The sequence below is a fragment of the Suncus etruscus genome, chromosome 1, assembly GCF_024139225.1.
Source record: "Suncus etruscus isolate mSunEtr1 chromosome 1, mSunEtr1.pri.cur, whole genome shotgun sequence".
Lineage (NCBI taxonomy): Eukaryota > Metazoa > Chordata > Mammalia > Eulipotyphla > Soricidae > Suncus > Suncus etruscus.
Genome location: NC_064848.1, coordinates 65,860,665 through 65,885,209, shown reverse-complemented (window position 1 = coordinate 65,885,209; position 24,545 = coordinate 65,860,665). Strand labels below are relative to the sequence as shown.

The following is a 24,545-nucleotide window of genomic DNA, read 5'->3' as shown; positions in this document are numbered from 1 at the left end:
TATGGAATGATCTCCCTCTCCCCTCCCCCATGGCCCTTCTACTGCCCAGTGTCCTCTAACAAAGTGGATCCATTGGCATTCTTGAAGCCCTAGCCCACTGAAAGCCATTTCCCCATAGGAGAGGTGATAAAAGGCACAGGGACTTTTTTCTCCTGAACTCTCCTCCAGTCACACACTCTGGTGCCACAGTCTCCTGCCTCTGCTAAGAGGTGCCCATCACCTCTGGAGACCAAAATAACACTTTCAAATTCCAGTTTGAAACAGTTAGCTCATGGGGCTGGAGAGATAGCATGGAGGCAAGGCACTTGCCTTTCATGTAGGACAGTGGTTCGAATCCTGGCATCCCATATGGTCCCCGGAGCACGCCAAGAGCGATTTCTGAGCATAGAGCCAGGAGGAACCCTTGAGCGGAACTGGGTGTGACCCAAAAAAACAAAAAACAAACAAACAAAAAAAAAATAAAAGAAAAAAGGAAAAAAAACAGTTGGCTCTTCTTCCAACTATTCTTCCTTATGGGAAGAAAAACAGTTCACGTAATTCTTTGTCTCATCCAGTCTCAGAGTCATACAGAACTACACTTTTCCTAGCCCCTTTTCAGATTTCACAACCATTTTTCCACTGTTTGAATGAATGCCAGTAATACTAAAGGAAGATGAATTGCAATACCATGACTCTCAGGCAAAATAACCAGAATATCTTGATAAAAGTTACAGGAAGTGCGGCCGGAGTGGTAGCAAAGTGGTAGGGCATTTGCCTTGCACGCGACTGACCCAGGATGAATGCAGGTTTAATTCCCCGAGCCAAAAGCGATTTTTGAGCGCAGAGCCAAGTAGTACACCCTGAGAGTCTCGGGTATGGCCCCAAAACCAAAACCAAAAAAAAAAAAAAAAAAAAAACCCAACAAAGAAAAGGTTACAGGAAGATATTAAGTGAGTATCCTAGATTGGAAAATTCTTACTGGGATGTTTCCCTACATGTGTTTTATACGGATCACATAAACTAGAAAAAAAAAAAGAGTCTCATTAGTAGATATTTCCCGAAGCAATTTTGGTATGCAGCACTGTCACTTTTTTAAAATAACATCCTTTCTTCTGTTTAATCATTTAATTAAATATAAAAGTAATTAGGGCCCTCTTTAAGTTCCTTGCAGATGTTTGGCATTTTGGCTGAATTTCATCCCAATACTGCCTGGTATTACTATACTACTATATCTAGAAATCAAGGGGGAGGCCCCGTGGGTGCCAAGTGTCCCAGAAGTTTTCATTCACTGGGTGTATCCTTGACCACAGGTATTATCCTGGTGGTGAGCATCAAGCCTGGTGTCTCCCAGAAAGTGTCTGACATTGACAGGACAGGCAGCAGCCCTGAAGTCAGTACAGTGGATGCCATGTTAGACCTCATCAGGTAAGTGTCCTGACAGCCATGAGGCTTCATAGGATTGTGAATGGTGTGGTCACACAGATATTTAACTTTAGTTTAATGTTCTGATAGTGCCATCTTAAAGTTTTAATACTGTTTGAATTATGCACACTTCCTTTTTGTCCCATAGTCTGTCCTTGTGAGTTCATTGTTTCAAGAGAGAAGGGGGAGGGAGAGCAGGCTTCTGAAGGAATTTGAGATGGAAATCCTTGTTATTTGAAAAATTAGTAATTTTAGGGCCTGGAGAGATAGCACAGCGGCGTTTGCCTTGCAATCAGCTGATCCAGGACCTAAGGTGGTTGGTTCGAATCCCGGTGTCCCATATGGTCCCCCGTGCCTGCCAGGAGCTATTTCTGAGCAGACAGCCAGGAGTAACCCCTGAGCACCACCGGGTGTGGCCCAAAAACCAAAAAAAAAAAATTAGCAATTTTAGGATATCATTTACAACAATATAGATGGAGGTCGGGGAAGTAGCACAAGAAGTAGAGTATGTACTTAGCATGTGCAGGTCCCTGATTTTGACCCCCAACAATCTGTGCCTCACTGAGTACCAGTGAATACAGTACCTATAAAACAACAACAACAACAACAAAGATATAGACAAACATTACATATTTTACTTTAATTGAGACTAAAATGCATTTAACTGCCTATTTTTGTGGGGTCCAGATCTATTATTTAAGCACGTCATGACTTACATCTTTTCTGTTGCATTGCTGTCCTTATTACTTCAAAATTCTGGATTCAGATTCCATGAAGCTGTGCTGTGCAATAAAAGTCTTAGAAATGGCAAAGAAAACTACAAAATTTTTTCCAGTTTGGTTCTTTTGTTTTTTGGTTTTGATTTGATGAGTATTTCAATTATCTTGTCATGCCTAACCACCACAAAAATTTTAGACTGTTACCTTGATTAATATCTCGAGAATTTTTGCTTAGAGTTTTATAGAAATCACATATTTTTCACACCATTTCATATATTTAATGTTTAATTCAGTAAGTATAATAATATAGGCATTTGGCACAAGAATATTGGAACAAATACCAAGACTTTTGGGAAATATGCATCCTAATTTATTAAAATATAAATTTGCAGAATATTAGAGTCTCTTAACTGAGTTCCTATGTATAAGCAATTACTCAGTGAATCAGGTAAGTGGAAGTTGAACAGGAGATATTTCTATATTTGTTTGAAGCTTCTATTGAAAGGAAAATCTTAATCTAAGTAATATTATTCAGATGAGACAATCTGAAGAGAAAACCAAGTATTAAATGTATGTTATACTCATTTCCACCAATGTAAGACCACATTAAAACTCTTGTCATAAATGCTTTTCATGTCTCCAACAGGAATATGTTCCCTGAGAACCTTGTCCAAGCCTGTTTTCAGCAGGTAATAATAATGACCTTTGCCTTTAAGTAACTCCCTTTTTGATGTTACAAATTAATCATTTTTCTTGTGTGACCAAAAAATGAAATTAGCCAAACAAAACTGGTTGCAAGAAATGTGAGTTGCCTGTGAGTACCAGGATTTCAGTTGACTTTTCTGTTCCATATCCTTGGTCCTTCCAGCCATGGTGAAAACATGTTGTTACTGCTTAATTAATCTGTTCCCATTTCCATTGTGCTTTCTTTTTCCCCAAAAAAAGAGCTAGTCAGGAATCTGACAAACAATGAGTGTTTTGAAATGTGATCTCTAGTACCTATTTTTGAAGAACCATGTTGTAGAAACTTAGACAGTCTGTGGATCCAATGCAAGGGAAAAGTTGCACTCCATTTCTTTTACCATTTCCTCTCCTGCTGGGAAATCAGTGTCTAGCCTACATAGATAGCTAGTGTTCCTGGTATTAAGTTTTTTTCTTGATCATTCCATTCCAATTACTGACACTCTGCAGTGGAATGTAACACTGCCATGATTTTTTTTCCTCCTCTGGGAGAGTTAAACAGTCTCTTCACTTCAACCCCCCTCTTTTTAATTTGTCTTTGCACTTTAAGACAGCTGAATCTAACACAAACTGCTGTATTCATTTACATAAATTACATGAACAGAAACCTCTGTGTATACCAACAAAAATGGCAACTACATTGCTCCCTGCCAACCTGCACAAAGCATAGAACCAGCCCTAGTTCAGGAGAGCCTATACAGTTCGTCCACAGTGGTGCTTAGTGTTGGCAAAGACCTGAGGGATTGACATTATGCCTTGTGTTATAGTATACTGGCTCTTTCTTAAATCTCTCTGCTGAAGCCCTGGGAATTCAGACAGTAATCTCACTCATGGAATCTCACAAAAGGAACAGCTGATTTGGGAACAACCATATATTTCTTGGTGTTTATTAAAGTAGTGAGGGCTAAAGATAACTCAAAGGGCTAAGCACATACTCTTCATTCTGGTACACATGGTCCCCCAAACAACACTGGCAATGACCACCAAGCACCACCAGATGTAGCCCCAGTCCCCCCTCAATAGAATAAGATAATGGTAACACAGTTATAAAAGTGATTAAAAATAATGAAGGAGGAGAGCAGGGAAGTAGCTCAAGTAACTAGAATGAATGCCTGGCAGGCAGAAATCCAGAGCTTGATTCCCAGCATTGCATGATACCCCATAGTAACTGGCATGACCCTTATGAGCCCTCATTGCTGGGCCCAAGCAGCAGAGAGCTAAGTATGCCAGGAGTGTCCCCAAGATCCCTAAGCACTACTTGCAAATCCCCCAAATAATAAGTGAATACATTTAAATGACGATGGACAGAATCTCTGTTAAGAGACTTACAGATAAACCTACACTTTCACATTGGCCCTTGTTAGGAAAATGAGAATAGTCTCAACTCCTTGAACATTATTTATGGTAGATGGTAGTTTATTTTTTAATCTCACTTTTGCTTCCAACACCTCAAGAAAGCTGGAATCTAGGGCTGAGGAGATAGCTCAAGTGGTGGAATACATGCTCAGTGTGTCTGAGACCAAGAGTTGGACCCCAGTTGAGCTCCCCACTATATGAGCACATCTAGTGTTCTTTGAGCACCATAGAGTGGATTCCACTCTACTTCTTTTACTACTTCTGTGAGACTCTCTCCTATTTAATAAAAATCCTGCAGCCAAAATTGACCCTGGGAAGAATCTTTCAGCAGCATTTATTTGGCCAAAGTAACATATTTTTGTACTTTAACCTCAATCTAAAATACTTGTGTGTTTTTTAAAAATTTTTTTTGTTCTTGCCTCTATGCTACAGTACAAAACCACACGTGAAGAAGTGAAGCCTTCGGGTGAGTCAGAGATTAATACAACAGAAGCAACTGTTACCACCATCATCATGACAACTGCTGTCTCAGAGGTATGATCTTCTTCTTCTGTATCTGTGCAACCTTTTTCAGTTAACAGGGCTAAGTCCCTTGCTAGCAAAAAAAAAAAAATTGAAAATATCATCAATATTCAGTATCCTCAGAATCTGTATATGTGAATTTACTATTCTAAAATATATTTGTAACCCACATGTTGGCACTCACGACGCTCTGATAGTCACTCACAGACTCACAAAGAGCAGTGAAAACTTGAAGCCAATCAATGCACATATTTCTTGCTAGGTAGAGTAAGGCTGTGTGCTGCTTCTTGTTTCAGATCTCAGAGTATATATAAACAGGTTCTCATATTGTGGTATGTTTATGCCATGTTTTTTTTACTTTATTTTCTTAGTGATTTTACTATATAAAATGTTTCCCAGTGCTGGAAGGATAGTACAGTGAATAAGGCACTTGCCTTACACATGGCCATCCTGGATTCCTTATGCATCATTTATGGTCCCTTGAGACCCACCATGAGTAATCCTGGAGCACAAAGCCAGGAATAAATCCTGAACACCACCAGGTGTAGCCCAAAGATCAATCAATCAATCAAGTGTACCCTAAAACCTATTTTTAAATGCAGACTGAAGTTCTGAAATGCAAGGCAGCCTTATGGAACCACAAGCCTAGGGGTGGCTTCAACATATAAGTCTATGTAAGCATGGAATGCAGACTCACTGTTGTTTATGCTAAACTGCACATGGTTGAGTCATAGTCAAAGTTGGATGGCTAAGTAGAAAGTCCTATGGTCTTTCTCAGAGATTATAGTTAATTTGAGGAAAGGGGTTCTAGTTACCCAATTATGTGAGACAAAGAAAGAGTCAAGTGGAGTCTATTAGAAAGAGATAATCATTCACTCAATGTATCCACTTGCTTGTGGTATATAGTTCTCACAAAAACACCTTTGTGAATTCCTCTCCAATTTTGCAAGTCCCATAACAATGATTTCTAGACTTCAGAAGACCATTTGGTTATATGTACTACATATAAAGACTGGTAACACGAGAGTCAAGCAAATCAATAACTGCAGCAAACTTAAAGAGTATTCTGACAAGTAAAAGAGGTTGTCTATAAATACCTTCATTTCAGTCAAGATACCTTTTTCCAGGAAGATTCTTCTTTGAATTTACTGATAAATCAGTGGGCTCTGAGAAATTTAGTGAATTTAGCATTGGAAATTAGTCTGTGTGGGCCTGCAATGGAAACTTTGTAGTCCTGTTTCTAGTAGATTTCTCCTGAATGTTCTCTGCCTTCACACTGAAGTTTATATTTAAGGAAAAAATATTTTGTAGACTTCATAACTCAGATAGACATTGCTTGGCTCTTTACTTCCTCTGCCTTAATGCCTCTGAGTGACCTTCAATAACCTGGATCCTAATTTCCTGCCTTTTGCGTATACCTACTTTGTTGTTGTTGTTGTTGTTGTTGTTGTTATTATTATTATTATTCAGATCTGCCTGCTAACATATCTAATTCTTGCCTTTCATTGTGGCTCTACAATTATTTCTTTTTTTTTAATTTTTTAAAATTTTTTTCTTTTTTTATTCTTTTTTTAGAGAGAGAGGAGAAGAGTGTGGGAGAAAGAGACACAGTGGAAGAGAGAGACAGAGAGACAGAAGGAGACAGAAAGAGACAGAGAAAAACAGGAGATAGAGGGAGACATAGATAGAGAAAGAAAGAGAAACAGGGCACAGGAGAGAGATGTTAAAGAGACAGAGGAGAGGGGCCAGAGAGATAGCATGGAGGTAGGGTGTTTGCCTTGCTTGCAGAAGGACAGTGGTTCGAATCCTGGCATCCCATATGGTTCCCCAAATCTGCCAGGAGTGATTTCTGAGTGTAGAGCCAGGAGTAAGCCCTGAGTGCCTCCAGGTGTGACCCAAAAAACCAAAAGAGAGAGAGACAGACAGACAGACAGACAGACAGAGGAGAGAAAAGAGAAAGACAGAGACAGAGGGCACAGGAGGGAGGCAGAGATAGATAATAAAGAGATGGAGAGAAGAGAGATAGAGACAAAGAAGATAAAAGGAGACAGAGGAGATAGAGGGAGAGAGAGAGATAGAGGCAGAAAACAGGGCACAGGAGAGAGACAGATAGATGATAAAAAGACAGAGAAGAGAAAAGAGAGACAGAGAAAGAGTGACAGAGAGAGACAGAGGAGATAGAAGGAGACAGAGACAGAGAAACAGGGCACAGGAGGGAGGCAGAGAGATGATAAAGAGAGAGAAGAGAGAAAAGAGAGAGACAGAGGAAGAGTGACAGAGAGACAGGAGACAGAGAAAGACAGAGAGAAAGAGACAGAGAAACAGGGCACAGGAGAGAGGCAGAGAGAGATAGATGATAAAGAGACAGAAAGGAGAGAGATGATAGAGACAGAGAAAGAATGATAGAGACAGAGGAGATAAAAGGAGACAGGAGATAGAGGAAGAAGAGAAACAAAGAGATAGAGAGACAGAGGAAGACAGAAACAGGACAAGGAGGGAGGGAGACAGAGATAAATAATAAAGAGATCGAGGAAGAGAAGAGGGGGAGAGAGAAAGAGAGAGAGAGGAGAGTGGCTCTACAATTATTTCATGGTGCTCTCCATTCACCAGGTCCTACTGTGCATTCGAGTATCACAGTAGTGAAAGATTGATGTCACATTTACCCCACAACAGGGAAGAATGAGATTATTAGGAGGTATTTAACAAGAAGGTTTAAATTCATCTGAGGGCCATAAAGGACAGTAGAAGTTATTCTATGTATGGTACAGAGAGCCAGTGTATTATGCCTTTGCCTTTGATTATTTTTTTCTGAAATTTGCTTTCATTCCTGGCTGCCTATTCATCAGGTCTTTCCTAACTTCACAGCCGTCATCTATGTTCTCAATCTCTATAAGAAACCTTTGCTTGACTGTATAGTTAGTTATACATTATTTTGTATCATTAGTCACTCTTGTCTCTCTTAACCGCACTTCAAGATTTCATGCTATAGTCAAATACAGTTAGCAGATTCTGTTTCATAAATTTTTTATCAGATCAGATCATAATTAAGAAATAGCTGTACACTATTACACACTGGTACACCAGTGGCTTGTCATCATAAATCTTTATAAGCCTAGTTTGCACCCCTCATATTATATTATTTCAGGTTGCAAATATCTCAGTAACTCTCATACTAGACCACTCAGATTATTATCTCTCAGGATATCTCATGATCGTCTCAACCAGGAGATAGTGAAGATGTAATTCATAATAGGTAATTGATTAATTTTTATGTCTCTGAAATCTTGCTGATCATCCAACTTTGAAGGCAGCAAAGAATGTTCCTGTGTGATAGCACAGTGGGTAGGGCATTTGCCTTGCATGCACTGACCCAGGTTCAATCCCGGGCATTTCATGATTCCCAAGAACTGCCAGGAATGACCTCTGAGAGCACAGCCATGTGTATCATCTGAATACTGCAGGTATGGCCTCCAAACAACAACAAAGAGTGTTTTTGTGCTTCGTTATAAAAATAAACAGATATTAAAAACTATTCACATTAATAAATATCTACATATAATATATAATATGTATCTATATTAATTATAGCTATATCTTCTATATCTTCTGTATTATTAATTTTGATTGATTTTGTATAGATTTAAACTGTATTTTAACTACTACTTTAATGGTAGTAGTTAAAGTAATCCTGAAAAATGTCTTGTTCCTAAATTCTTATTTAAAAAAAAATGTAAGTAATTTTAAAATAAAAACTTGCAAAAGAGATATTCAACTTTGACCTGTTGAGTAAGAAGGGTGGGGGAGCAATGTAAACATCAATGACATGGACTGAAGAGATAGTATGGAGTAAAGCACTTGCATTAAACTGCTGACCCAGTGTCAGTCCTTGGCACAATATATGGTCCCCATCAGGATGATCCCTGATGCAAAGCTAGTAGTAAACCCTAAGCACAACTGGGTGTGACCCACACAAAAGTAAAATAAAAATAAAATTCAGTGGCATATGATGGGGGATAAAATTTTTTGTTATTTGTATGGGATTTGTTTTTGGTTTTTTGGGCCATATCTGGCAGTGTTGAGGGGATACTTCTGGCTTTGTGTTCAGAAATTATTCCTGACAGTGCTCAAGGGACTATTTGAGATGCTAGGGATCAAACTCCTGTCAGCTCTATATAAGGCAAATGCCCTACCCTTTGTGCTATCACTTTAACCCCTGTGTGAGATTTTTTTTACATTTATTTCTTAGGTACTATTGGCTCTAATTGTTTTCTTCTATTGTATCTTCATATTTATCGTTTACAAATATTATATCCATATTTCAGGGTATGTGTATTTTAACAATATTATCTCATGAAACAATGTAATTCTCTTGGTTTTAATTACAGAACAAAACAAAGGAATATAGAATCGTCGGCATGTATTCAGATGGCATAAATGTTTTGGGCTTGATTGTTTTTTGCCTTGTCTTTGGACTTGTCATTGGTAAAATGGGAGAAAAGGGACAGATTCTAGTGGACTTCTTCAATGCACTAAGTGATGCAACTATGAAAATTGTTCAAGTAATTATGTGGTGAGTAGACACCAGTAATGTAATTCTGCTTTCCTAAATGACTGTATCCTCAAACTTAGCATAAAGAAGTTTGTTTCTCAACTTACTTTACTCTAAAAATTAAAAACATTGGGATGACAGAGATAACACAGTGGGCTGGACACTGGTCTAGCAGATGGCTGAGCTGAGTTTGATCCCTGGTTTCCATATGGTGCCCCATATGAGTTTGCCAAAAGTAATCCCTGAGCACAGAGCAAGGAGTAAGCCCTGACCACTGCTGAGTATGACCCCCAAACAAAAAAAAGGACAAACACTTAATATGAATCCATGGAATATGAACAAATTTCACATATCATTTAGGTTTTAGTTCATTAACAAAATTTTCGATATCAGCCATTGTTCTTTCCTGAGTTTCTAGAACATCTGACACCCAAACAACATTCAGGGAAGAAGTAATCATTAAATGATTTATTTGAATAAGTTCCCATGTACATCAAAACATATTTTCTTCATTAACCCTCTATAGAAAGTGATATTAAAATGGTTACAACTGGGAGAAACAAGGATAATAGTAGAAGGATCATTGTGTTGCCTTGCATGTGGCCAACTCTGGTTCCATACTCAGTACCACATATGGTCCCTTAAATACCACCAGGAGTCACTCCTGACCATAGAGGCAAGTAAAGCCCCCTGAGTCCTTATATGTAGCACAAAAACAAAATAGCCACAATAGATTAAAAAAATGGAGACTAACTCAAACAAAAACTGTCATTAAGTGACCATATCAGTGGCACCACTGGAGTCTCTGCCTTTTGATCCTGCAAATGCTCAAAAGCCTACCTGTTCTAAGAGCTCTCTGTCCCGGAGATTTCTAATATCTTACTGATTTGGTTCAACATTATTTAAGCCAAACCTTAGACACTGACAGTGACATAAAGATCTCAATTACTTTGGTTACATAATACTGGTGGACCTCACCATCATCTATTTAAAAAAACAAACAAAACATGTCTTGCTTCTGCAGCATATATACTAAAAGAACCAACACACACAATAAAGTCTACGTGAGGTTGGGGAAGAAAAATGATGCAAGTAAAATAATGAACCCAATGGCAGTCATGCAATGAGTATTCTGCAAATATATATTTTCACCACTCTTCTAACTATATCGTTCTGGTGCAGATAGTACTGACTGAAAATATATGATGTGGCTAGGAAGAGCCTAAAAGCTTTATTTGAAGGGTCAAGTTCATAGAGGTTCTAACTGGCAGGAAGTATTTCTATCTGGGAGCCAGACATGGGATGTGCACCAATTTAATATTTTCCTGCCAGTTTTGCCCTATTCAGGTAGTTTAGAAAGGTGGGTTGTAAGGTTTAAACAGGTTCTAAAACCTAAAACTTGCATGGTCCACTAGGACCTTGACTTCCTGTGTTCCCTGTTCTCCCACAAATGAGTACCTGCACCAAGCTGAGTAAGCATGACCTGGTTGGTTTTCGAATGCCCCTACAATCCAATAATGAAATTGTCTTTATTGTGCTTACTTCTAGTTACATGCCACTGGGTATCCTGTTTCTGATTGCTGGGAAAATCATAGAAGTGGAAGACTGGGATATATTCCGCAAGCTGGGCCTTTACATGGCTACTGTCCTGTCTGGGTATGTCAGAGCCAATAAGAGAAATAGAAATTTCATTTGTACCCATGAATTGCTGCTGAAAGGACCCATTGCAGTTGGTTAAAATTAGTTTCTTCCTATGTGCAGGGAAAGATGGGGTTCAGAGATAAGAACAGGGGGTGGAGGTGCCCTTTACCAGCTGCACTGGAGGTGGATCACACTGTGCTAATTGCCAGATCTTGGCAGAACCTCCATCAGCCTTTTTCACTGCCTTTATTAGTGGTTGTAAAATTATTTTTTTGCAACAAGAGCAAAACCCTCTAGTAAATTCTCTTGGTCTTTATCCCCTCCAGCACATAATACTTAGTGTCCACCTCTAATACTCTAAACTTGAAAGAAATCAGACAGGTAGGGCTAAGTGAAATAAGACTTCAATTACTCAATGGTAATGAGTTGGTTGGTGGTTTCCAATCCTGATGGTAGGGCTAGTAACTACTGCTGTGGCCTGCATCAACACAGTGTTAAAGAGCATGCTAGGAAACTGCAGACTGGTAGCAATTTTATAAAGCAGAAAGGCACCAGGAGTTAGGTTCTTGCATATTATTAAAACCTATATACTGTTTGTTTATTTTTTGTGGGAAGATGTGGTGGGATAGTAGTGAATTGTGCCCTCAGATATAGGGGACAGAATATATCATATATGCTCAAAATTATTGACCAAGGAAATGAGTAAACATCATCAATTTAACTCCCATAGATCAGTGCCCTATAAACACTCAACTTGAGCTATGAAATCATCTCTTGGGATTCAATTACTTTGAGAGTTTCCATCACAGAGCATTTGATTCTTAATCTATTTATCAAAAACACATTCTTGCTGGAGGTCTATTTTTTGCAATGACCAGTTCATATTATTTCAGTTTTGAACAATTAATATGTTAATTTTTAACTTGTCACTTACATATACATCCTCTACCAGAGCAGTCATTTTTCTTAAATTTAATGTTTTGTATAGAGAGAGAAAAAATACCCTAGTTTTTTGAAAGCTAATATAATATTGAAATGAGAGTCAATCCTGACTGAAGCCTGACTATATAATAGGAACTGCCTCCTTATGGCACCCCCTGATTTCCCTCCTAATGTGGAGCATCCAACAAGACAACAGGGGCTGATTATAGAGGTTTGTGTGAGGCCACCAACAGGATCAGCTTAACCTAGGAAAGAAAAAGTTATCTGGAAGGGAAGGGAATGAGTTTTACTGTCTTTGAGACTAAGAATTTAGCAAGGGACAAGAGGAGAGTACACTGGGTATGAAATTTACCTTGCATATAGCTGGCCCAGGGTCAACCCCTTCCACCATATATGGCCCCCTAAACCCACCAGGAGTGATCCCTGAGCTAAGAGCCAAAAGTAAGATCTGGAACAGGAAGGGTGCTCCCCCTAGAAAAATTCAGCAGATGGTGATTGCAAAGCATTTTTAACACATATATAGCATGAATAGAACATGGTTGCATGAAGTAATTATTCTGTGAGTTTTGAAATTTGGATTCAGCTTCTAAAATTATCAGTAAAAGTTACACTCTATTTTCTGAATGAGCCTCCACATCCCCATATGTAGAATAGAGAAATATATCACACCCTACTTCTCATTGTCTTCCTGGGTCATGAAAATTAACTTTCAGAGAAAAACAGGTTTTGTTTGTTTTGTTTTTGGGTCACACCTGGTGGCACTCAGGAGTTATTCCTGGCTCTGTGCTCAGAAATTGCTCCTGGCAGGCTCTGGTGACCATAAGGGATGCTGGGATTTGAACCACCGTCTGTTCTGGTTCGGCTGTGTGCAAGGCAAACACCCTACCCATCGTTGTGCTATCTCTTCGGCCCCAGAAAAAAAAAATTTTTTTTAAGATGTTTGAGTGTAGGACTTTATGGAGTGATGAAGAGCTGGTAACACTGATGAAATATTTCTCTCTTGTTTCTAGGCTTGCAATCCACTCAATTGTAATCCTGCCACTGATATACTTCATAATAGTACGAAAGAACCCTTTCCGATTTGCAATGGGAATGGCCCAGGCTCTCCTCACAGCTCTCATGATCTCATCAAGGTAAAGAAAAGAAGAATGTGTGTACCAATAGATTCTTATGTCATTTGTTGAAGCCTTAGTGTCAGCCCAGGCTATTTGTAGTTGCTTTCAACTCCAGAAAGGGTATCTGTATTCTCTACCCATGTCAGTAAATGTATTTCTTCACCAGTTTGAATATGTTTTACCCGTCTTTTTGACCTGTAGCCCAGAAAAATGTTATTAGGGAAATGGAAAAACTGGCAAGCCAGCTCCTCTTTTGAGTCTGCCACCATTTGAGTGTGACTTGGGCCTATTTGTTTAGTGTTTGGAACCAGAATTGTCTCATCAGACAGGCACCGAGGGCTAGCACTCATGCCCTTTCTTTTTCATCACAGTTCAGCAACACTGCCTGTCACTTTCCGCTGTGCTGAAGAAAAAAATCGAGTGGACAAGCGGATCACGAGATTTGTGTTACCGGTTGGTGCCACGATCAACATGGATGGGACTGCCCTCTACGAAGCAGTGGCTGCTATATTTATTGCACAGTTAAATGACTTGGACTTGAGCATTGGGCAAATCATCACTATCAGGTGGGGCATGAAGTTACTCATGTGCTTCTCTGGAATTGCCTTGAGTCCTTGATAATTTTCCAGGTCTATGAAGCTACTTCCCAAGAATAAGCACAACTCCACGTACAGGGATAATGGGATTCTAAGCAGCCAGGGGCTGGCTCTCTAAAGGCAGCACTATTCTCAATTCAGTGCACCCATTAGAAACTTGATACAGAGGAGGAATTTCAAAGCTTAAGATTGAATAAGAGCCTTTTAAAAGGTTCCCAGATGATTAGGGATACATATATTTAAATAAATGCCAAGAATTAGAAGGGTTATAAAAGGTTTAGGAGCACAAAGCACCAAAGGTTAGTTGGCTGTTCCTGAGAAGTTGAGGAAAGGTTTCCCAAATGAGGGCAAGTTAAGTTAAATCTTGAAGAGGATTAAAATTTTATTTATTAGACAAAAGGGAAGCTAAGAAAAGCATTTGGGCTATTTTATTATTTTTTCCATGCACAAGGCCAACTCATGCCCTGGCATTCCATATGGTTCCTCCAACATCACCAGGAGTAATTCCGTTTTTTTTTTTTAATGGAGATAAGGTGGAGAGGGTAGGAAGAGATTTGGGCCACACTCAGTGGTGCTCAGGACTTAATACTGGCTTTGCACGCAGGAATGACTCCTGACAGGCTTGGGGGATCATATGAGATGCTGGGAATCGAACCCGGATTGGCTGCAAGCATCTTACCCACTGTGCTATTGCTCTCAATAATTATTGAGTGTAGAGTCAAAAGTAACCTGAGTACTATCCATTGAAGCTCAAATAGCACGCGCGCACGCACACACACACACACACACACACACACACACACACACACACACACACGAGATCTTTTTTTTCCTTTCTTTCTTTTTTTATTTTTGGTTTTGGGGCCACACCTGGCAGCACTCAGGAATTACTCCTGGCTCTGTGCTCAGAAATAGCTCCTGGCAGTCTCAGGGGACCATATGGAATGCCAGGGATTGAACCCTGGTCTGTCCCAGGTCGGCAGCATGCAAGACAAAAGGCCTACTACTGTGCTATCTCTCTGGCCCCAAAAGAGAGCATTTTGGATTTTAAAAAAGTATATTTAAGAGCTTGTGGTGTAATCAGGCCCTGATAAAAAGAATATTGGCCTAGTAGGCATAAAAAGCTTTTATGGAGAACATAGAGAAATGAGAGGCAGGAATCTTATAATAAAAGATCATGTATGGGAAGGCCATAGGAGATTTATTTTCCTTCACATCATGGACAGATAAGCATATATTATAAAAGTAACTTGGCAATGCGATGTATAGACTGGGTGAGAGGAGGTCCTATAAAATGGAATTAATGGTTCAAACATTATTGCAGTAGTTCCAGGTAAATTTTTTGAAGCCTACATCAGGGCAGTAATAGTAGGAATGAAAGTAAAGTAGTTTATAATGCAGTATTTTGAGACAGGGACATAAGATCATGGAATCAGAGTCCCTGACTGGCATATGGAGACCCTGAGTTCAATTCTGATTACCTCATTTCCCTAAACATGACCAAGTGTAGCCTTGTGTGGCCCTAGTGTAGTGCCCCATCAGTGGGCTCACATAAGCTAGTTTGAATGTTGTTGGGGTGATCTCTGGACCCCTCAGCTCTGCTTAGAGGTCCAAAATAAGAACATGCATCTATTGGATTCAGAGTGAGGGACAAGAATGACCCCCAAGATTGGTGGCTATTTCCATATTGGTGGATGTCACATGCCAGAACAGAGACGAATAAAACAGCTCTTAGGTGGGAATATAAAGATTACACTTTTTGACACACTGAATTTGAAATGATGTTGAAATTCCTGCGGAAATATGCAGTGAGAAAAGTGAGTTCTATAGTAAGTATAGAAGTTAGGATCATCAGCTTAAAGGTGGTGGGTGATCAAGTATGCGAATTACGAGTCGTTATCTGTGGTTGAGTTTTAGCTTCACCATGATTAACTGTGACGTTGGCCAAGTTATTTGAATTCTCTAAGCATTTTTTTCTCACCTGTAAAATGAGGATAATTATAGTACCCACATTTACTGCAAGCAGTGATAATTAAATCAGATGATGCATATAAAATGCTTAGAACACTGCTTACATCATGGGTACTTCGTAACTGTCAGCAGTGGATGGCAACACATGAAGAGAATTTACAGAAGAAAAAAAAACTAATGCCTGATCATGAAAAACATCCAGCAAAAAAGGGGGACCTAAACAAGAGAATAGGCACCCAAACAAGAGAATAAGAAAAAACAAAGGTATAAAGTAATCCAAGAAACCACAATGCCATAGAAACCCAGTGAAGATAGATTTTTTTTTTCAGTGATGAAATTAATGGTCAATGGAGTCAGATACTTCAGGGAATTCTGGTCAACTGAAAACTAAAATTGCTCTTGAAAATGATGAAAATGCTATTAGTAAATTTTGCCAGATTTGTTTTTCTGGAACAGCACTGTACTGTTCAATTTTGGACTATCAAATGGAACAGAACAGACATAGAAAGTTTCTGTGATTAGATAAATAGTACCCATCATTATACCTATTACAGTTTTACTGGACAGCACTACTTTGAAATGCTGGGTTTGGGGGATTTGAATAAATTTGGAGTCTGTAGTTCAGGTTAGAGTGGAAGTTTTAGATAAAATTAGTTCCCCATGGCTACTTCAGGTTAAGTCTGTATTTTATAGAGTTGATTTGCTCCTGCATCCCAATACTTGGTATTATAAATTATATGCATATATTAAATTGACCATTTTTAATACAATGTGTTTTAAAAATTCTTCCCAATACTCAGTGTGTTCAGTTTTCTTGAAATTGACTTAACAGGTGACCAAATAGATGGTAGTATTTGGTGAGGAAGCTGCATTGATTTTTGCATGATTGGTAGTTAAAGCAACCTGTGTCAAAGGGATTTAAGTCGAGTCTGGTAATCTGAATAAAAGCAAGTATATTAAATCATACTGCTGAAAGTTGCTGCTCCACAGTCACATTCATCATGTGGTTCTAGTGGTAATTACTTTCACATTTTCAAGGGCCCTTTCCTTCCTGCCTCTCAGCACAGTCAATCCACGCTCAACTGATTTCTAAGGATATGAGGTGACAGTTCTTTCAGGTATTTGCGATTTTTTTTGTTTGTTTTTGGCCACAGTTGGTGATTCTCAGGGGTTACTCCTAGTTCTCAGCTTGGAAATCTCTTCTGGTGGGGCACGGGGGCCTTAATGGAATGCTGCTCATCGAGTCCAAGTCAGCAGCGTGCAAGGCAAGCACTGTCCTATGCATAAATCTCTGTACTATGACTCTGGCCTGAGTTATTTGCTATTTTGTTATGAATCCCTTCTCTCTACCTTAGTCATAATATTCCTATATTGTTCTAAGTTTTTTTTGTAAGAGGCAGCATTCCTGGTGTTGCTCTAAAGATCTGATGCTGAGGACTGAACTCAGGAGCCTCTCACATGACTGTCAAGTCCTTCATGCCTCAGAACTTTGTCCCTGATTCCAGGTTTTTTTCTTTTTTTTATAATCTGGGAGAGGAATAAGGTTGGGGCCTAGAATCTAAGCAGTCATTTCATATGTAAACCTCTCTTATGACATTTGTATGTAACCAAACTATACCTATTACCAAAATGCCTCCATTTCCCTTTTCTTGCCTTTAATAATCTCAACTCTGCTGTCAAAGTCCACAGGTCTATTTTCATTATATACTGTCTCTATTCAGCAGGAATCACTTTTTAATAACTTTTAATTTATTTAAGAAATTTAGCAGGTATCTTTGTGTGTGTATGTGTTTTTAATATCTTTATTTAAAAACTGTGTAGCAGGTTTTAAATACATCACAGGGACATTCAACTGGCTACCCTACATGGGTTCCAGATCTCTCTCTTGCACAAAAAGGAAGAATAGGTAATAAACACATACCTTGAACAGTATCCAAAGCCATTTCTCAATTCAGTATAACAAAGGACATCTCCCAGAGAGGTATTATGATGTCAAGAAAGCATTCAGTCTTCATATCGTAGGCCAGTCCTTTCAACCCTCATCTGGCCCACGATATGAAGTTTACCACGAAGAGTGGTGAGTTCAGTTAGAGAAATAACTACAATAACAACTATCATGTAAAAAAAAAAAAAGCATGAAAAAGCCTGCTTTATCTGCCTTGTCTGGCCCTTTTACCCACTAACCCTCTCCATCCTTCAAAGTATCCTAATTTTTTGGCTCTGATAAAATGGTCAATAAATTAGTGACGAATTTATAAAAGAAAAAAACAGAGGTACTTAGTACTAGGTTGTTTAGTATGGATAAATGGATGAATGAATGAATAAAGCTATTCATAAGTACCCCAGGACTGAAACTTGTCTTCACTATCTCACTTGCTCACTCTCTGTAATTTTCCTCTATCTTCTTTGTCACATTTCCTCTTGAAAGAACATTATTCCCTCAGTATTCCCATAGCTCTTAAACCAGGCAGAGCTACTGCTCAGATATCCAATCTGCACTGGCCAATTTGAGGCTTAGCAGCAGTAACCAGGGGACTAACTCCTGAGTCCAAGGGGTCCTGAAAGGAGAAACGGGCATCTAACTTCTTTCTTACTGGTGTATTTGACTAGTGTCACAGCTACAACTGCCAGCATTGGAGCTGCTGGTGTACCCCAGGCTGGCCTGGTGACTATGGTGATCGTGCTGAGTGCTGTGGGCCTGCCTGCTGAGGATGTCACTCTGATCATCGCTGTGGACTGGTTCCTGTGAGTTGATATAAATGTACTCCCTTGGCTGATTAAAAAGACAGTCTCCTTAGCCATGCATACTCTGCAATCAGTCATCATTCTCTCTACAGATTGCTTAATGAGTCAGCTGTTGCTGCTTCCCTTTATCTCTGACCAGGCCATCTGATAGCATGCTTAAAAATTAACTCACCATAACTTCCAGCAGTGATTTTAATAAGCCACTGCTCTCTGGCTCATTATACCTGCTAATCTCAAGGTTAAGAACTGGGTGTGGAATAAGATAGATATAAAACAATAAAGTGATGAATCTGGACAAGGCCACAAACATTCCAACCTCCATCCATACTAGCCTTTCCCAGCCCTTGGATAGTGTAACAGGTTCACAGCTTGTTTCAGAAGCAACCCCACCTTCCAAATACCTTTAGAACTCACAAGGACAGAGACACAATTAAAGGTTTTAGGACTTGGGTTTAGATTCCCTTTGCAGTATCATACTTGCTGATAGAGCTTAAATAGATTCCTTAACCTTCACTGAGTCCCAGTTGTATGGAAGCTTGCCTTACACACAGCCAACCCATATGACCCCCCCCCCCCAAGCTGACTAGGAGTGATTCCTGAATGAAAAGCCAGGAGTAAGCCTTGAGCATGGCTGGGTGTGACCCCAAAACAAACAAAATAGTGTCTTCTAGGCAGTTAAGTGCTCAATAAATTGTAGTATTGTTCAGGTTGGAATGAGTAGGACCATTTAGGCCTCAGCCAACAACTTATTTCTCCTCTTTTTCTATCTGCACACACATACACACATGTTCATACATACAACTAAGAAATGCAGCAAAACATCTGGGTGAGAGCATGCCTTCTTTGGTCCCAAAGTTAGTTCAGAAAAAACTGGACCCCAGTTTTATCATTGAGGGACCAAAGAATACAGTGCGAAGGTACTCGCCTTCCACATGGTTGATCTAGTTTTGATCCCTGAACTTCATATGGTTCTCTTTGCACCACCAAGTATGGCCTAAAAAAATATTATTTTTAATACCCATATTGTATCTTCCAATATCTTGTTATCATTCTGCTCACTGGGCATCAGGGGTAAAATTAGATCCATATTGAGTCTACTTATAGGACCAGTAGGGGCTAAAGAGGACAATGCTCAGTTAAGAAATTGCAGCTGAAAGCAAATCTGTGTGGCTTGGTGTCCCAGAATACAGAAGCTCCTGCACCTGGAAAGCAGTGAATGTAGAGTGCACCTCAAAATTGCTAATTTTACAAGGCCCATTTTAGGGGAGTTCCTTTCTTGCAAAGACAAACTTCATTGAGACTTTCTATTTTCTTTCTAGTAGTGATGGTGGATTTCTACTTTACTCTCCCTATCTTTTCCTAGAACCACTCACTCAAAATACTTGAATGGTCCAAATTTGGTCCATTGTATAAACTAGCTAGTATCTAGTTCAATCCATCGCCCTGTTAAGTAACAAAAAAGGGAATCCAGAATGGACATGTGAAAGTATTTTGTTCTTTTATGTTTCTAGGTTTTTTTTTATCGGCATAATCTTGTACACAGTTTCCTACCAGCAATGCTCTAGTATCAAAAAACATACATACATTGTCCTCCCACTGTAACTTTATCTTGTCCTCTTTCTTTGCATCTTTGTCCTCATAATAAAAAATTAAAAAATTAAAAAACAAAAAACATACATACACTCCTTTCAGTATTCCTTCTATCTACATTCTCCTACCACCAGCTTCTGCTCCAGCTCTCTGAGGATATCTTAGAGCTTTCTGACTGTGCTCTGCAGTATGTCCACTGAGTTACCTCTAGAATATCCTTTTGTAGTAAAGAGTGAGCCAGAATCGTACACACGCACACACATACATAACACTTGAATATAGGTTCACGTGAGTTCACACACATTCCCATTGACACACACAGCCCTCCACTCACAAACATCCACATTATTTTTTGGCCAAAAAAATGTACCTAGAAAACTCACAAGAGAGGTTAGTGGGGAAAGACTGATTAAATTCTGATCCTCTTTCAGCTGCACCAGAAAATCTGTTTGTTTTTTTTTTTCCCCCCTTAGGAAGAGGGGAAAGAAAGCATTTGTACTAGTATTTGAGGAAATCATTGTAACATGGAAAATACAGATGCAGGGGTGTCTGTATGCTCTATCTGTAATCCCCATGTCACAATGGTTTTTGCTTCTGTTTGCTTACTTTGTAACCCAACACTTTAGCTCTTCACCTGTAGAACTGTGAAAGAAAATGCAATCTGGACCTCCTATCTTACTTATCCTTTCTCTTCCACAGGGACCGGTTCCGGACAGTGGTGAATGTCCTTGGTGATGCATTTGGGACAGGCATTGTTGAGAAGCTCTCTCAGAAGGAGCTGGAGCAGATGGATGTTTCCTCTGAAGTCAACATTGAGAACCCCTTTGCACTGGAATCCACAATGCTCGAGAATGACGACTCAGACACCAAAAAGTCATATGTCAATGGTGGCTTTGCTGTAGACAAGTCCGACACCATCTCATTTACCCAGACCTCACAGTTCTAGAGCCTGTGGCTTCCTTAAGATGACGGGAATGATGAAGGACATCCCCATGAGTCATCTCTTAAAATGCAAACTATAATTAAGAAAAAGAAAAACACTTTTGGGCAGTTGTACATTTGATTTGATACACAGACCTTGATTGTTTTCTATATTTGGATTCACAACTTTTGCTCTCGGGTTCTGGGGTTTGGGGGTGGTAAGATGATTTTGAAATTGATTTTTTTTTAAAAAAAATAGCTGTATTATCTGGAATTACAAAATTCTAATTTTGGAAGCACATAAAGTATAACTGTTGAAATTAGGCAATGGACATGGAAAAGAAAATGCTTTTTCAATGTGTTCTGGGTTTTTAAAAAAATACTCTGTCACTGTCTACAAATTTTTACTCAAGCTTTCTATTGGCATGATTTCTTTGACCTCTATCATTTTTATAGATTACAATGCATACAAACCACCTCAGCCCCCAGTAAAAGTGCCAAATTGTCCATTTTGAACTCAAGTCCGACCAATTTCAAAGAAATTGCTTTGAAAGAAAACAGACCAGCACAATTCTGCAATAACAATTTGAAGGTGGGGGTGGGGCTTATAGGTGAAAGAGAAGGGTTCTTTTTTCAATGTACTGTATTGTGATGCTGAAAACACTTAACCCCGTGTTGAGTATAGAGCTAGATATATATATGTATATATTTATTATTTTCATATAATCTTTAAGACAGATTAGAATTGACAATGTAAATGTGAAATAAAGAGCTCTTCTTATACTTGAACAGCAATTATGATTCCAATTTGTATATGCTTCAGGGCTCATCAAGACTTCTCTCTCAAGAGCACCAGGAGGAGAAATTCTGTGATTTATTTTATTGTTTCACATTTGTGTGTCCACTCCAAAGCTGAGATTTGCTATCATGATGCTTTGAAGTGGTTCTTGCCATTCAGTTACAGCTTCCGGAGTCTACTGCTAGAAAGGATTCCTTATCAGCTCTTTAAGATTGCATGCAAATCTATCACTTACCTGAAGCTAGAAGTTTTCTTTACCCAATTGAAGGCTTTTTTTCTTCTAAGATCAGTTACACCCACTTTAAATGGCAGTAATGATGCCAGAGGGATAGGACAGAGGGCAGGTGCAGGGTGTACACAGCCAGCCCAGGTTCCACTTAAGTTCCTTGAGCCCACCAGCAGTGATCCCAGAACTCAGAGCCAAGAGTAAGACCTGAGCACAGCTGGATGTGGCCAGAAGAATGTCAGTATTTGGTTCATCTATACCCAAACAAGAGTGGCAAGACTACCAAGTTTCAATTGGTTAAACTAGCCACATTGACCAGAAAAGGAGATTCCTGCCCTGAATTCTTAACAGAATAAATTCCTGACATTGGTATCTATTGTTAGGGGAAATTCTTTCAATATAAGAGACTTGTCTTCTCCATGGATGATTGTTCTAACTAGTTGTTAAATCATCTTGACCCTGCTCACTAAAATCCATTGCTTGTCATTCTTCTGATACTTTATGAAAATAATTTATTGAAGTCTGTGTTTTGTCTCCCTTCTTGTAAATAATCATTACTCTGTATTTACAGTGAGATCCAAAATAGTCATGTTTCAGAAGTATTGATTAGTCAATTTAAGCCTGTACACTTTATATTTAGGAACCAAGAAACTGTGCCAAAGATCAGGGAAAGTAAATAAATGTTCAGTATTGACCACATACACCTGAACTCAGAATGATACTGAATTGTCTTGTAAACACCATAAATATGAATCAGTGATTCAATGTGAGTTCTGAAATGTAAATGATAGTTATAGAAAGCAATTATCAATCCAAGTCAATGCAACTGAATTATCTGTTTACTAGGATGAGCTGAAAGAGTCTAATCCCCTTGAAGGTTGCTCTAATTAGAGACACTTAAATCGGTAGAATGGTTCATGAGCTGCAGGTCAGCCTCCAATTTTGAAGTCGGTTTTTAACCAGACTCAACACACCACTGTTAACTCATAAATGAGAAAAGTGTTAACATTTATGTCTGAATAAGCATTTCCATTATTCTTTCTTCCCTTTTTCTCTTCCTTTAATCAGTTCTTTTCCCTCCTCACTCAGATGGATATGGAAAGGTGGAGACTGGTCAACTAATTTTATTTTATTTTTCATAACTGTTAATTCCCAAGAATGAAAAGGCAAGGCTTGGGAAAAAGTAACAGTTCTTCATATTAATCAGTGGGCATTAAAAGACTGAAATATACTGACTTTATAAACTGTACTTTAAGATAAAAGGTGACTTTATTTTTTTATAAATTAATGAAATAGCTATTTCTCAAAATGACGGTGACTTGATTTCACTGAAAGATTAAGCCAACCTTCTGAAATATCACTGATATCTATAGCTATATATATAGCTACCCCTGAGCTAAATTGCCAACCCCTCAGAAAACTCTGAAAAGGGGACCAGAGCTAAAGTACAATCAATGGGTAGTGAACTTGCCTTGTCCATTGCCCATCTGGGTTTAATCCTAGCACCCCATAAGGTCTCCCAGGCCCAGCAAAAGTGAACCTTGAGTGCAGAACCAGGAATAAGTCCTGAGATCATGAGGTATGCCCCCAAAACAAAATAACAAAAAGAAAAAACTGAAAACAGATGGCATAGCCCACCTGGCATCTGAGTCACAGTTGTCTGCTGTGATAAATAAGTAAAAAGAAAAGATGGGGGTTTGTGACCTGTTCCACTGAGAAGTATCCTCACATATCTGCTTTATCATTGCTGATGTTAGGATATTCTTTACCTTTTCGGAGAGGGAGAGAAGGAGGAAGGGTGGGAGGAGGGAGAGAAAGGAGAGAGACAGAGATAGTACTTGCCTCCACAACTCCCATCTTGCAGAATTAAGCCTAACCTGCCCCCAATTAGTATGAGGAATTCATGGAGATAGAAGAGAGCAGTAAGTGTCTTAGGACTCTTGTCATCAACATGAGTAAGGAATGTAGCTCTCCCCATTTGAGTTTGTTAGGTTACAGAAAATAGCAGATCCAAACTCCATGAGTCAACTCCTATCTGATGAAAGTGATCTGCCTTTTTGAAAATGGGACATTTTGATTTTAAACTGTATATCCTTAGAATGTTTTCTCATAGAGAGTATCATGTGGGACTATGCAAAGTAAGTGTTTACGATCTATTTTTTATGCCCTAAGACACAGGATTTGGGAGCCTCAGTCTGAGAAGCTCATTTATGGGGAACCTTTACCTATTCTTAAAAAGTATGAATTTCACTTTTCCATTGTAGTTCATAAATCTCATGTTACTGGTAACATGGAGCCCTATCTGCTGCAAGCAGACTTTGATCCAGGTTTCATATTATATAGGGTTTTAATATCCTATATGCTGCTCCACTTCCTTCCTTAACACATTTTTAAATAAAATTTATATACTCTCAACCAATGATTTTCAACTACTAGTTTCCAGACTTGGGCCATGTCTTGAAAACCACTTCAATCTTTCAACCAAAAACCTTTTAACTATAAACCTTTCAACAAACATCTTCAGTCAAAAAGTTGAAAACCACTGCAATAAATGGGAAGTAGGCTTTGATAAATTCAGTTTGGAAACTATATAGCAATGTATACATGTGAAAACAGGGGCCGGCGAGGTGGCGCTAGAGGTAAGGTGTCTGCCTTGCAAGCGCTAGCCAAGGAAGGACCACGGTTCGATCCCCGGCGTCCCATATGGTCCC

The 24,545-nt window shown here is 39.0% G+C and overlaps 1 protein-coding gene across 1 annotated transcript in view; it reads left to right on the top strand.

The window, feature by feature from the left end:
• The window catches only part of SLC1A1 (solute carrier family 1 member 1), an 86,101-nt gene extending 64,503 nt beyond the window's left edge, over window positions 1-21,598 (top strand). Inside the window, exons 4-12 of the mRNA XM_049773427.1 lie at window positions 1,290-1,404; window positions 2,767-2,809; window positions 4,650-4,751; window positions 9,125-9,309; window positions 10,837-10,944; window positions 12,882-13,004; window positions 13,358-13,552; window positions 18,164-18,298; window positions 20,588-21,598. Coding sequence (XP_049629384.1) covers window positions 1,290-1,404; window positions 2,767-2,809; window positions 4,650-4,751; window positions 9,125-9,309; window positions 10,837-10,944; window positions 12,882-13,004; window positions 13,358-13,552; window positions 18,164-18,298; window positions 20,588-20,834 — 1,253 coding nt within the window. The 3' untranslated portion in view covers window positions 20,835-21,598. The remainder of the gene's footprint in view (window positions 1-1,289; window positions 1,405-2,766; window positions 2,810-4,649; window positions 4,752-9,124; window positions 9,310-10,836; window positions 10,945-12,881; window positions 13,005-13,357; window positions 13,553-18,163; window positions 18,299-20,587) is intronic.
• Window positions 21,599-24,545: the final 2,947 nt, after the last annotated feature.